The sequence below is a fragment of the Myotis davidii genome, unplaced genomic scaffold (assembly GCF_000327345.1).
Source record: "Myotis davidii unplaced genomic scaffold, ASM32734v1 scaffold734, whole genome shotgun sequence".
In the NCBI taxonomy this organism is placed as follows: Eukaryota; Metazoa; Chordata; class Mammalia; order Chiroptera; family Vespertilionidae; genus Myotis; species Myotis davidii.
The window spans coordinates 153,952-165,925 of record NW_006286300.1 but is presented as its reverse complement, the minus strand read 5'-3'; the positions used below and the strand labels follow the sequence as shown (position 1 = coordinate 165,925).

At 41.2% G+C, this 11,974-nt stretch overlaps 1 protein-coding gene across 1 annotated transcript in view; it reads left to right on the top strand.

Annotated features, from left to right (window-relative positions):
• MYO9A (myosin IXA) overlaps positions 1-11,974 on the top strand; it is a 349,884-nt gene that overhangs the window by 232,905 nt on the left and 105,005 nt on the right. The window contains exons 18-22 of the mRNA XM_015560068.1: positions 3,725-3,847; positions 4,122-4,202; positions 8,174-8,284; positions 9,262-9,384; positions 11,295-11,444. Coding sequence (XP_015415554.1) covers positions 3,725-3,847; positions 4,122-4,202; positions 8,174-8,284; positions 9,262-9,384; positions 11,295-11,444 — 588 coding nt within the window. The remainder of the gene's footprint in view (positions 1-3,724; positions 3,848-4,121; positions 4,203-8,173; positions 8,285-9,261; positions 9,385-11,294; positions 11,445-11,974) is intronic.

Here is an 11,974-nt window from a genome sequence, read left to right as displayed (position 1 = left end):
TTCCTGCTCATCTTTCTTTCTTGGTGCCCAGAGTGATTTTAGTATGTCATTTCCTTATTAAATTTTTAGTCACTCAGGCTCAAGACATGAAGTTAATTTTAGTCTTCTTTAACATGAGCAGTATCTTCTTTTTATAGATTAATTTAATTTCAATTACAGTTGACATACAATATTATGTTAGTTTCAGCTATACAACACAGTGATTAGATACCTTATGAAGTGATTATCCTGATAAGTCTAGTACCCTTCTGGCATCATACATAGTTATTACAATATTACTGATGATAATCCCTATGCTGTACTTTACATCCCTGTGACTGTAATTATAACTGGTAATTTATTTATCTTAATCCCTTATTTTTTTCATCTATTCCCCCACCCACCTTTTGGCAACCATCAGAATGCTCTAGAGTTTGTTTCTGTTTTGTTTATTGTTTTATTTTGTTTTGGTTTTCTTAGGTTCTATATATAAGTGAAATCATACCATATTTGTCTTTCTCTCTCTGACTTATTTCACTTAACATAATACCCTCTAGATCAGTGATGGTGAACCTATGACACACGTGTCAGAGGTGACATGCGAACTCATTTTTTTGGTTGATTTTTCTTTGTTAAATGGCATTTAAATATACAAAATAAATATCAATTTAAAAAAGTCTTTGTTTTACTATGGTTGCAAATATCAAAAAATTTCTATATGTGACATGGCACCAGAGTTAAGTTAGGGTTTTTCAAAATGCTGACACGCCGAGCTCAAAAGGTTCGCCATCACTGCTCTAGATCTATCCAAGTTGTCACAAATGACAAGATTTAACTTTTTTTTTTATGGCTAAGTAACATTCCATTGTATATATGTACCAACTCTTCTTTATCCATTTGTCTGTTGATGGGCATTTGGATTCCTTTCATATCTTGCCTATTGTAAATAATGTCTAAGCAGTATCTTTTTAATGTTTGTTTCTACACCTTGTACAGCAAGCACTAAATAATAGGTTTTTAAAAAATAACTGATTAATTAAGCTGAATAAATCAAACAATGAAAATGGAATTAAGAAAGGAATAAAGTAGATAATGAATGGAAGATCTAAGAAAGAAATTAACTCGATATTTTTTTCCCCACTAGATCTCTGTTCTGCATTCTAGTTTGTGGCTTCTGTCACATCATGTTGGACTATTGCAGCTGTCACTTAACTGGATTCATCTCTCTCTTGTCCCCTTAGTCTCTTGCCTTCCACCTTGTTCTGTTTTGCCTTGTCTCCCCATTTTTCACTTGTCCTATTTTATCTTTATAAATCTTAATAACCCTCAAGTTATCATTTATTTTATAATGCCCTTGTAGCCTGTTTCCCTGTACTTAAATGTAATGTATTCCAGACACTTAGAACAGAGCCTGATCTGTAGTAATCTGAATAGTTGTTCATTGATCTGAGCATGGTGATTTTATGGGCAGAAGTCTGGCCTCCAGTTGCTAAGGAAACAATGCTCAAAAATCATTAGTTCCTAACCATCCATCCATTCATTCATCAAAACTAATAGTTTGAATACCTACTCTGCACCAGAACACAGGCATTAGGGGTACAGGGATGAACAGTCTAGTCTTTGCTTTCCTTTAGTTTATCTTCTAGTGAAGAAAATGTAAATAAATATATGAAAAGATAAGCAGATGATATGTGCAAAGAGGAAAATGAAATGACATGTTGACTTTTGGAGTAGTTAAGCAAGAACTTCATGAGAATGTTTTGGGCATTTAAGCTAGTAGTTGAATGACAAGAAAAATCAAGCCATGTGAAGATCTGGATTCAGAGTATTCCAAGCAAATACATATGTTATTGTTTTACATGGTATTTTTTGTCAGTAATATTTGCACATATTTCTCCATGTCAGGAAATACAGGTTTTTTTAAAAAATTGAATTTATTGGGGTGACATTGGCTAATAAATTTATATGGTTTCAGGTGTATAATTCTATAATGTATTGTATTGTGTGCTCACCATCCCAAGTAAAGTTTCCATTTGGTCCCCTTTTACCCTTTTCTTTACCCCTTTCTTCCTCTCTCCCCCCCTCCCCACTTTCCCTCTGTTTTATGATCTATGATAGTACTCAGTTGTGTGGATGAAACATACTTTATGAAAAAAGTTCCATATAAATGCACATCTCTGTTCATAATTTTTTATTATTTTTGAAGTACATTGTCATAAATAGCATTCAGATCTTATCTGACATTCTCCTTAAATACCTGAGAATGACATTGCTTATCAGGAAGGTTATACTGATTTGCATTCCTAAGAACAGTGCATATATAAGCCAATTTCCCCACATCTGCATGAATGTTGGGTTTTGTAAGTCTTTATTATGTTTGCCAATCTGACATGCAGAAAATATCTTTAAAAGAAATTGTTTCTTTTCTTACAAGTGAAATTGAATGATTGTCATTATGTTGCCATTTATATTTTGTAAATTTTTAAAGGATTTCTGACAGTTTTTATATACAGATAATGAGTCATTATATTTGTTGGAAACATTTTTCTCGCTTGAAAGTTGTTGTTTTTTAATGTTTATATTGTCAACATTTATATTTAAAAAGTTTTCCTTACTTTCACTGATTTTTCAGAAAGAGAGGAAGGGAGAGGGAGAGAGAAAGAAACATTGATGTGAGAGTGGAATCAATGATACACTGCCTCCTGCACACCCCCTGCTGGGGATCGAGCCTGCAACATTATTAGTTACACATCTGTATAGATATATTCTTTTCATTAACAAAGTCACTGCCATATACAAGGTGTCCCCCCCAAAAAATATATACACTTTAACAGCTGATAGCTCAATTGCTGTTTCTTTTGAGATTTAACCCATTGGAATTAATAATTATTCAAAGTGTGTATACATTTTTTTTGATACACCCTATACTTTTTGATGGGCTGAAAAGCTCCCACATACTTTATTAATATTTTATTTTACATTCTTTAATTGCTTATGTGTATTTTGGATCTTAAGATTAATAATTAGCACATCAGGATGACTGTTAATAGGGAGTTTCTCTTTTGTGTGTTCATGGCATATCTGATATAGCCTGGGATTGAATTTAATTTGTCTCTGTGAGTTGGGATTCTGTTGCAGATAACAGTAGTTATTGTAGACATTTTTATATAGAAAAGGACTTAATTCAGAGAGGCACTTAGAAAAGCGCTAGAAGTCTTAGTTTCAGACTAGTAAAATAACAATGCAGAACTGACCTGAGCTGCAATCAGAAAGTTGTAGCTGCTGGAGAAGCTGCTAAAGCTATTGGCTCCAGGGCTCAAGTGCCTTTATTAGAGTTGCAGTGACAATACACTCTGTCTCTCAGCACTCAAAAAAGTAGTACCTGGCCAGAAAACTGAAGCACTTATTATGTACACGCTTGCCAGCAGAAACAGAAGCTACTAGCCAAAGCCTCTGCCTCATTATACTTTCCCAGTTTCATGTGTGGAAATTCAATTGTTGAACTTAAATCACTTTCTGAACCTGAGATGAAAGAGAATTTGGGAAAAGTAGTTTTCTTTTTAGCTGGAAAGCTTCTGCAGGAAAGCAGGAGGAAGGTAAGATGGATGTTGAATATCAATCTCCCATATTCACCATAGTCATTATACATAGGAAATGATGAAAATGGGCTGACAATTTTGTGTTCCCTATTCTTAGATTAATTTAAGAAGAATTTGATCTCCCCCTCTCCCCCGTTTCTTTTTAGCACTTGCTGGAGGTAAATTCTTTAAAGCACCTGACAAGACTGACTCTGCAGGATCGCATTACCAAATCCCTCCTTCATTTGCACAAGAAGAAGAAACCTCCCAGCATCAGTGCTCAGTTTCAGGTTAGTTCTTATTTTACTTTTAATGAAGAGGAATCTGTTTCCTTCAGATTGATACTGAAAAGTCAAAATGATTGGCAAGATAACCTGAATGGGATATGGTTGACGTGACTAAAAAGCCATGCTGTAATGGTCATTGGGCTTTTCAGAAATAAACCTATTTCTTTGTATACCACTCATTTTTGCATATTTTAACAACATTATTGTTTATATTTATAAATTGCTTCCAATGTGGGATGGAAGAAAATTCTCATTATGTTATTGTTTTGTATCACAGGCCTCATTAAACAAGCTGATGGAGACACTTGGTCAAGCAGAACCATATTTTGTAAAATGCATTCGCTCTAATGCAGAAAAGGTAAAAATGTCCGTACATGAGAACTCGCTCAGCTTACTTCAAACCAAGCTTTAAATTCTTTCTAAGAAGAGCAAGTGTATAGAAAGAGCGATCTAACCTAATAAAAGAGAAACATGCAAATTGACCATACCTCTGTTACACCCACAACCCACACCCACAAGCTACGCCCACCCACCAATCAGGAGCGAGTATTCAAATTAACCCAACTAAGATGGCAGCGGCCATGGAACGAGCAGGAGGCTTGGGTTGCCCCCAGCAATGGAGGAAGCCAAGCTTCCCACCTGCCCTGCAGGCCCTGAGCTCCGCTCAAGGCTATAAAGTTTCACTTATAGAAGATAAATAAATCCCAGATACCTGCTTCCAGCCTACGGCCGTGGCACACCTGAAAACGGCCCTCAGCCCCTTACCCAAGATGGCCATGCCTCCCAGTAGGGCCCTCTTCACTGAAGGGGCTGTGGCCAGCTTGAAAACAGCCATTAGCCCCTCACCCAGGCTGGCCAGGCACCCCAGTGGGACCCCAACCCTGAAGGGGCTGTGGCCAGCCTGCAAACAGCCATCAGCCACTCACCCAGGCTGGCCACGCCCCCATGGGGGGAGGGTCTCCACTGGGGAGCTGGGTCAGCCTGCAAACAGCCATCAGCCCCTCACCCAGGCATGCCAGGCACCCCAGTGGGGACCTCCACCCAGAAGGGACTGTGGCCAGCCTGAAAACAGCCCTCAGCCCCTTACCCAGGCTGGCCACGCCCCCATGGGGTGAGGGTCTCCACTGGGGAGCTGGGTCAGCCTGCAAACAGCCATCAGCCCCTCACCCAGGCATGCCAGGCACCCCAGTGGGGACCTCCACCCTGAAGGGACTGTGGCCAGCCTGAAAACAGCCCTCAGCCCCTCACCCAGGCTGGCCAGGCACCCCAGTGGGACCCCAACCCTGAAGGGGCTGTGGCCAGCCTGCAAACAGCCATCAGCCACTCACCCAGACGGGCCAGGTACCCCAGTGGGAACCTCCTCCCTGAAGCGGGTGTGGCCAGCCTGAAAACAGCCCTCAGCCCCTCACCCAGGCTGGCCAGGCACCCCAGTGGGACCCCAACCCTGAAGGGGCTGTGGCCAGCCTGCAAACAGCCATCAGCCACTCACCCAGACGGGCCAGGTACCCCAGTGGGAACCTCCTCCCTGAAGCGGGTGTGGCCAGCCTGAAAACAGCCCTCAGCCCCTCACCCAGGCTGGCCAGGCACCCCAGTGGGACCCCAACCCTGAAGGGGCTGTGGCCAGCTGCAAACAGCCATCAGCCACTCACCCAGACGGGCCAGGTACCCCAGTGGGAACCTCCTCCCTGAAGCGGGTGTGGCCAGCCTGAAAACAGCCCTCAGCCCCTCACCCAGGCTGGCCAGGCACCCCAGTGCGGACTCCCACCCTGATCCAGGACACCCTTCAGGGAAAACCAGCCGGCCCCACCCATGCACCAGGCCTCTACCCTATATAGTAAAAGGGTAATATGCCTCCCAGCACCCAGATCAGCAGAGCCACAAGGCCTCCTGGCACCGGGATCAGTGTGACAGGGGGCAGCGCCCAAACCCCCTGATCGCCCTGCGGCTCTGTGTGTGACGGGGTGGGGCCACAACCTCCCTATCCACCCTGCTCTGTTCGTGACAGGGGAAGGCGCCCCAACCCCCTGATCAGCCCTGCTCGGTGCCTAATAGGGGGGAGCTCCCCAAACCCCTGATCGCCCTATGACTGTGTGTGTGACAGGGTGTGGCACCCGCTCTGTGCATGACAGGGGGCGGCGCCCCAACTCCCCAATCGGCCCTGCTCTGAGCCCGACCAGGGGCTGCACCTAGGGATTGGGCCTGCCCTCTGCCACCCAGAAGCAGGCCTAAGCCAGCAGTTGTTATCTCCCGAGGGATCCCAGACTGCGAGAGGGCACAGGCTGGGCTGAGGGACCCTCCTCCCCCCCGAGTGCACAAATTTTTGTGCACCGGGCCTCTGGTCTATATAATAAAGAGAGGGCACAGTTAATACTGGAACCACTGGGAATGACTGGTCTCTATGACACACACTGACCACCAGGGGACAGATGCTCAATGCAAGAGCTGCCCCCTGGTGGTCTGTGTGCTCCCACAGGGGGAGCTCTGCTCAGCCACAAGCCAGGCTGATGGCTGCCAACACAGTGGTGGTGGCGGGAACCTCTCCCGCCTCCTCAGTAGCACTAAGGATATTCAGGTTCCCCGGGAGCGGACCTAAGCCAGCAGGTGGACATCCCCCAAGGGGTCCCAGACTGCAAGAGGGCACAGGCCGGGCTGAGGGACCCCCCAAGTGCACAAATTTTTGTTCACCGGGCCTCTAGTCTATAATATTTTTTAAGGAAAACAGCATTTTATAGTTTCTATGGATATTTTTCTTGTGTTTACACCTACTTGCCTGTAAGGTGTTTACATGGTATTGATTTAATATCTACAAGGATTTTGAGAAGCAAATATCTCTTGAAATTCCATAATAAAAGTTTTATGCAACTTTTATTACCCAGAGATTAATCCCTCTTGTTTGGATATACATTGTCACTCTTAAAGAATATGCCAGGCATTTTTCATGTTTAGAGATTCTTGTCTTTGTAAAAGAGGGAAGATACAGGCATTCTTGATTACTTTCTATTTTCTATAACAGATCCCCTAATTAGGAATTTGCAAAATATATCTAAAAAGTGTAAACATTTGTCATCTTTCATTATGTTCATCATAGGAAAAAATAGTTCCCAGGCTGAACATCTAAACTGTGTAAGAATTATGTTCAGCTTTCGTAATTCTTAAGAAGCAGTCTCTAACTTGGTTATACATAAGCTTTGTGGGTAAAGAAGACAAGTTTTCCTTTCTGTAGTTTAAATATTTTCATCCATGTAAGAATATATTGTATTTGTAGGACCTCATAGTGTTTTGTGAGTATGTGTGAGTTAATACTGGTAATATACTTAGAGTGTTCCCAGCCCATACTAAGTGGTTAGTAAATGTCATTATTCTTTTATAGTGGCTAAAAAAGAAATGATTTTATTTATAATTAAATAGAAGTTTGAGTCCCTGTTATTAAATGAGACCTTGCTATACAAAGAGTTCAATTAATGAAGTAGTTCAGGGTATAGAATAAGTACTAAATAAATGTCAACTATTATTATTATTATTATTATTATTATTATTATTTAACATAAGTTGCCCATTGACCTTATTTCCTTGACAGCTGGTATGCTCCATCTGTCTGAAGGAAAATGTTTAGGATTAGGATTGCTTTAGGGAATCATTGAAAATAGTATTTAGAATGAATAGGGAGAAATATCAGAAGCTCCAAATGCATATTGTTTTGAATGTCTGAAAATGTGCCTACAGAGACACCTAGGAGTTTCAGGGCATTGTGACTACTAGCTGCTTCCCTATCAATGCCTTTACAATGAAATCAGTTGTCAGGTACTGGAGGAATTTTTTGTTTTTCAGTGTGTCATACCAGTATTATCAGCAAAAGTATTTCGGGAAATAAACTACTCTTAACCTTGTACTAGTCATTAGAAGAAGAATCTGTCAGCTCTCGGTTAACCACGGTAACTGGTAAAGTAGGGCAGGTAGTTTCTGAGTGAAATTATAGATACAATCATAATTAAAAACAAAAATGCAGACACTCCTGACTATATTTAAGTAGGTTAGGTTTGTTATGTATTTTATATAGACTCCTGTGGGTAACTATATTGCTTTTGAACTACAGCTAGAGAAGTCTGGAAACGTGGTTCCTCATATTCCCTAGGGTCAGGTAGTCAGAACTTTTTTGAAGCTACCAGCTGGGGAAGGAAGATTGTCCTGTCACTTCACTATATCTTAACCAGACAAGCTTCAAGTCAGTTCCTAGATATTCAAAAGTTATTCATATTTGTAAGACAAACATTAATTTGGAGATCTATTCTTCTAGGTTGATGTTTTTTTTTTTCTATTGCTTTGTTTTAGCTGCCATTAAGGTTCAATGATGCCTTGGTACTTAGGCAGCTTCGGTATACTGGGATGCTGGAGACAGTTCGAATTCGCCAATCAGGATACAGCTGCAAATACTCTTTCCAGGTTATACTTTTACAGTGATCTTTAATATATGCATATCAAGTAAATTCTTCCTGTCTTGCTTATTTTTTATTTGGGGCTTATTTCTCTTAATTCTTCCTTTCCATTCCATCTTCCGTACACAGAATTAACCAGGTAATGAGTACTCACTTCCATTGAATGGCACCAGTCTTATTAAGCTTGTGTTTTAAGAGAATCCAGTACTTGGCTATTCTCATTTGATCTGAATGTTTCCTGATACTAAATTTACTCATAACATAGCAGTTCTTCACACTGATTGCTTCACACTTAATGTACTCATAGCATAGCAGTTCTTCATACTCTTATGAGTAAATACTAAATTTACTCGCAGCATAGCAATTCTTCACATGTATTGCAAGTCTTCACATTAAAATAATTCAATCAGAACTGTCTAGTTTAAAAGAAAAGATTCCATTTGATTTTTGCTAGAGTTTTCTCAGCAGGATTTTCTTTTATAGGAAGCTGCCAGCAAGACTCATGCTTATTCTCATCAGTTGCTACTCTGGGTAGAATAAGTATATTGAAGCTTTCCAGCAGCTTAGCAAGTTTTATTGTTACTTGGAGGGAAAGCTTCATTCTCAGTTATATCCTGTAATAACTATACTTTGCTTATTTTTCTAAATTTTGCTAAAAGTTTCTGATTATTGTTATATAACTTTTTCTTTGTTTTTTTAATACAGCTTTCTCAAAAGGGATGATTAGTTTCTGCTCTTGGTTTCTTTTCCCGCTTCCCTTTGATAACAAAATACTCTGTTGAACTCACTACACCTCCTTCCATTTTATAAGTTAACCTTCGGTAGTACTTTGTTAACAAGTACTTCCTTGGTTTCACCATATTGAAAAGAATGAGAAATGGATCAATAAAAGGATAGTTAGCTAAAGTTTAGGATCTTGTAGCTTTATAACATTTTCATGTCATTCTTTTGTGGCCTTATAACATTTTCTTTTCATTTTTTCAGGATTTTGTGAGCCACTTCCATGTACTTCTTCCTCGAAATATTATTCCATCTAAATTTTACATTCAGGATTTCTTCAGGAAAATAAATATTAATCCAAATAATTATCAAGTTGGAAAATCTATGGTAAATATATATTGTCAAAATTGAGTGTATTTTTGTGTTTAAATAATAATGACAATCTTTGCCTATGATAATGTTTTGTAAAAAACATAATTTTCTAGCTCTAGCCAGTTTGGCTCAGTTGATAGAGCATCAGCCTGCAGATTGAAAGGTCCTGGTTCAATTCCATTCAAGGGCACATACCCAGGTTGCAGGTTTGATCCCCAGTTAGGGCATGTGTGGGAGACAACCAATTGATGTTTCTCTCTCACATCAATGTTTCTCTCTCTCTCTTTCCATTCCTCTCCCTTAAAAAAAAAAATCAATAGAAATAGGACATACTACTAGCAGTACATTGGCTTATGATGTTGGTGAATTTCCCGAGGGAATAATCTATATACATTGAGTGGCCAGATTATTATGACCACCTGACGCTTATAGGCAAATTAGCTATAATTTCACGCTGAAGTTGCTAGAGGGCCAGACCATTATAAACGTCCCAATAGCACAACATACCTAAGTATCATTGCTGATCAGGTTCATCCTATCATGTTGATGGCGTATCCCCATGGAGATGGCTTCTTCCAACAAGACAATGCGCCATGCCACGGTGCTCGTATTATGCAGGAGTGGTTTCAAGAACATGAGGGAGACTTTACCTTGCTTAGATGGCCCCCACAATCACCAGATCTCAATCCAGTAGAGCATTTGTGGGACGAAGTTAAAAGAGTCATTAGACAGCTGGTTCCACAACCATCAAATTTCACAGAACTGGGCATTGCTTTTCATCAGGCATAGTGTCAGATTCCTCGCATCACCTTTCAGCATCTCGTGGAGTCAATGCCAAGAAGAATCGCTGCAGTATTGAAGGCAAAAGGTGGCCCAACGAAGTACTGATGGGGTGGTCATATAATCTGGCCAGTCATAATAATCTGGCCACTCAGTGTATATGTAAAAGGCTAAGCGACCGGCCGGTAGATATGATGCACACTGACCACCAGTGGGCAGATGCTCAACACAGGAGCTGCTGAGTGACAGCAACTTTGCAGAGAGCCCTCTTGCACTCCCAGACCCCTTGCAGGATGTCGGATGGCCGGTTTCGGTCTGATCCCCACAGGCCAGGCTGAGGGACCCTACCTGCCAGAGGGACCTTGCTCACTCTGCAGACACTGGGAAGGAATTGCTGAAGGTTGGCTCTAGGGTGTGCCCAGCCCATCTCGCCCAGTCCCACCCTGCTGGCCGCCACCAAATTAATTTCCTTTCTCTGTGCACGAATCCGTGCACCAGGCCTCTAGTTATATAATAATGCCCTTTACCCCTCAGTTTCCTGAGAAGATAATAACACCTACTTTTTAGAGCCCGGTGAAAGGGTCGTTCGACCCCAAAAGGGGTCGCGACCCACAGGTTGAGAACTGCTGCCTTAGGGGATGTCGGATTGCTGGTTTCAGCCCAATCCCTACAGGCCAGGCTGAGGGACCCCACCTGCTGGAGGGACCCTGCTCACTTGGCAGATGCCCTGCAAGCCCCGGCGCCACCCCAGGTGTGGCCGGCCAGGGAGGGACCATGGGAGGTTGGCTCCAGGGCATGTCTGTCCCCTTTCACCCAGTCCCACCCCACTGGCCACCTTCTAATTAATTTCCTTTCCATGTGCACGAATCTGTGCACCAGGCCTCTAGTGTATCATAACATCTTGCACTGGAATTTTTGTACACATGTGCACCTTCCCATTTCCCCTTCTATATCCTAATGTTTTATTTACATTTTGAGAATGACCACTTTGGATAAATTGTAGAAATATTTATCAGTACTGCTTTTATTAATCTGCCACTGTATTTGTTCTTCTCTAAAAAGGCTAATTACAGAAGGGATGATTCATGAACTAAATTTCTCATTTCTTCTTAAACTGTATTTCTCATCTTTCTTCTTTTTGGTAGGTGTTCCTAAAGGAACAGGAACGACAGCACCTACAAGATCTGCTTCACCAAGAGGTGCTCCGCAGAATAATATTGTTACAACGATGGTTTAGGGTCTTGCTGTGCAGGCAGCATTTTCTCCATCTGAGACAGGCATCAGTTATCATTCAGGTGGGAGACAAAAGATTTCTTGCATGAGATTGGCTAGTTTTTTTGGCCTTTGTTTTAGTAACCAGAATTATTTTACTATGAAACATATAAATAAGAATATAAACTTCTTCAGAGGTGAGAATGTGTTCTACACATTTTTGAAATGTTGATAGCACCGAAAAGATTACTTGCCATATAATAACAGACTATTAATAAATATCAATGGAGTTGAATTTAAATTAAATTGAATTGATAGTTATAATGGCTTGTGAGGTATGATCGGGGCAAAGGAATTATGTGCCTTAATTTTTGTTACATAGTTATTCTATATAATAAGAGAGGGGTATGCAAATTAGCCCAGATATACTAATTAACTGCGACCAGATATACTAATTCGTCGTGACCAGTATGCAGATTGACCATCACTCCAACACAATAATAAGAGAGGGATATGCTAATTAGTCACAACCAGTATGCAAATTGACCATCACTCCCAACACACAAGATGGCTGCCCCCATGTGATCAAAGATGGCCACCCCATGTGGCCCCA